General features: G+C 63.8%; 1 protein-coding gene across 1 annotated transcript in view; it reads right to left on the reverse strand.

Moving 5' to 3' along the window:
• The window catches only part of IQCC (IQ motif containing C), an 11,764-nt gene extending 11,699 nt beyond the window's left edge, over positions 1 to 65 (reverse strand). Inside the window, exon 1 of the mRNA XM_027661460.1 lies at positions 44 to 65. Within this exon, the coding sequence (XP_027517261.1) occupies positions 44 to 65 (22 nt within the window). The remainder of the gene's footprint in view (positions 1 to 43) is intronic.
• Positions 66 to 1,488: the final 1,423 nt, after the last annotated feature.

Genomic DNA, 1,488 nt, shown 5'->3' on the forward strand with positions numbered 1-1,488 from the left:
AATGGGACCCTTAAGGTCAAAGCAACAACAAACAACCCTTTGCTTCCAGGTAAAACTGACTCCATGATTCTGCCAGGAAATGGGAACTCCTCCAGGACTGTACACAGAAATGAGGAAAAAAACCAGGAATTTCTGCCCTGGAAAACACAGCTGCTCACATACAAAGAGTTGGATGCAGAGAAAGCAGCAACCTGAATCCTTCTGGGCTCAAACCCACCCTCACACATGCCAGGGAATGCCAGCAGTGCCACCCTCCCATTCCCCAGGGACCCTCCCCACCTTCTGGAGGTGCTGCAGCCTCGGGTGAGTCTCCCTCCTCCAGCCCCATCCCGCTGCTCGTTTTGGAAGCACCAGAGGGACGTGGGGCTCCTTTGGTCTCCACCCCCTGGTTCTTCATCACAGCCTTTCGGCCCTGTCAGACTCTGCAGAAACAAACAGCGACTTTAGGAACGTTTGGAGGGCTTGGGGAGCCATCCACCTGGACTGGGAAGGAGCAGGAGCTCCCACCACAGCTCTGTGCCGAGGAAAGCAGGGCCTGGTTCCCAGTTTGTACCTCTTGGATTTCAGAGCTGACAGAGAAACCCCCTCGCTGGGGTGGGGACACAGAAACCAGAGCATCCCCAGCAGAGAGGTCAATTCCTGCTGAGCCCAAAACCCCAGGCAAGGAGAACCCAAAATCCCAGCTCTTCATCCCCATCCCCTCTCCCTCTGCAGAGCTTGGATGTTCTCACCCTTCTCACCCTCTGCTCTGCTTATGACACTAATTATGGGCTGAGGATGCTGATGCTCCTGGTCTAGAGGGGAGGGGCTGTTCCCAGTTTGGAGCTCAGGACAGTTCCAAGCCCAGGCTGTTCCTATTTTGGAGGTGAGGGGCTGCTCCCACTTTGGAGCTCAGGACAGTTCCACATCCAGGCTGTTCCCCGAGCAGTGGGACCCCCTTCCCGTGCCCCCCCGCTCCCCGCAGCAGTCCCACCGGGCCCATCCCCTCCCGGTGCTCCTCCCGGCAGACAAACCCGAGGGCAGAGCGGCGGCGGAGCCCGGCCCGTGTCACCGCCCACGTGCGGGATCTGCGGGGCAGCGCCTTCACCCGCACCTGCCCCGCGCCTCGGGCGCTGCTTTTCCGCTGCTGCTGCAACGGGAGCGGCTCCCGGGCGGGAACCGGGGCCCGGGAGCCATAACCGGGGCTCGGGGGGTGGCAACAACCGGGGCTCGGGGGGAGATCACCGGAGCTCGGGGGAGGGGTTAACCGGGGCTCGGGGGGCGATAACCAGGTTCGAGGGGCGATCACCGGCCCCGCAGCACCCCTGGCCCCCCGGCCCATCGCCCCTTTGGTCCCGGCCCCGCTCCCCCCCGCCCCGTTACACCGGGACGCGGCTCCCGGTGCCCCCCACCCCCCTCCGTTATCACCCCCGGGGCTCGGCCCAGCCGCCGGTGCCGCCCCCGCCCTCACAACCCCGCGACCCCCTCCCTCCCCCGCCCTTGACGTCA

This window comes from Corapipo altera, unplaced genomic scaffold (assembly GCF_003945725.1).
Source record: "Corapipo altera isolate COAL_440 unplaced genomic scaffold, ASM394572v1 201, whole genome shotgun sequence".
NCBI classification, from domain to species: domain Eukaryota; kingdom Metazoa; phylum Chordata; class Aves; order Passeriformes; family Pipridae; genus Corapipo; species Corapipo altera.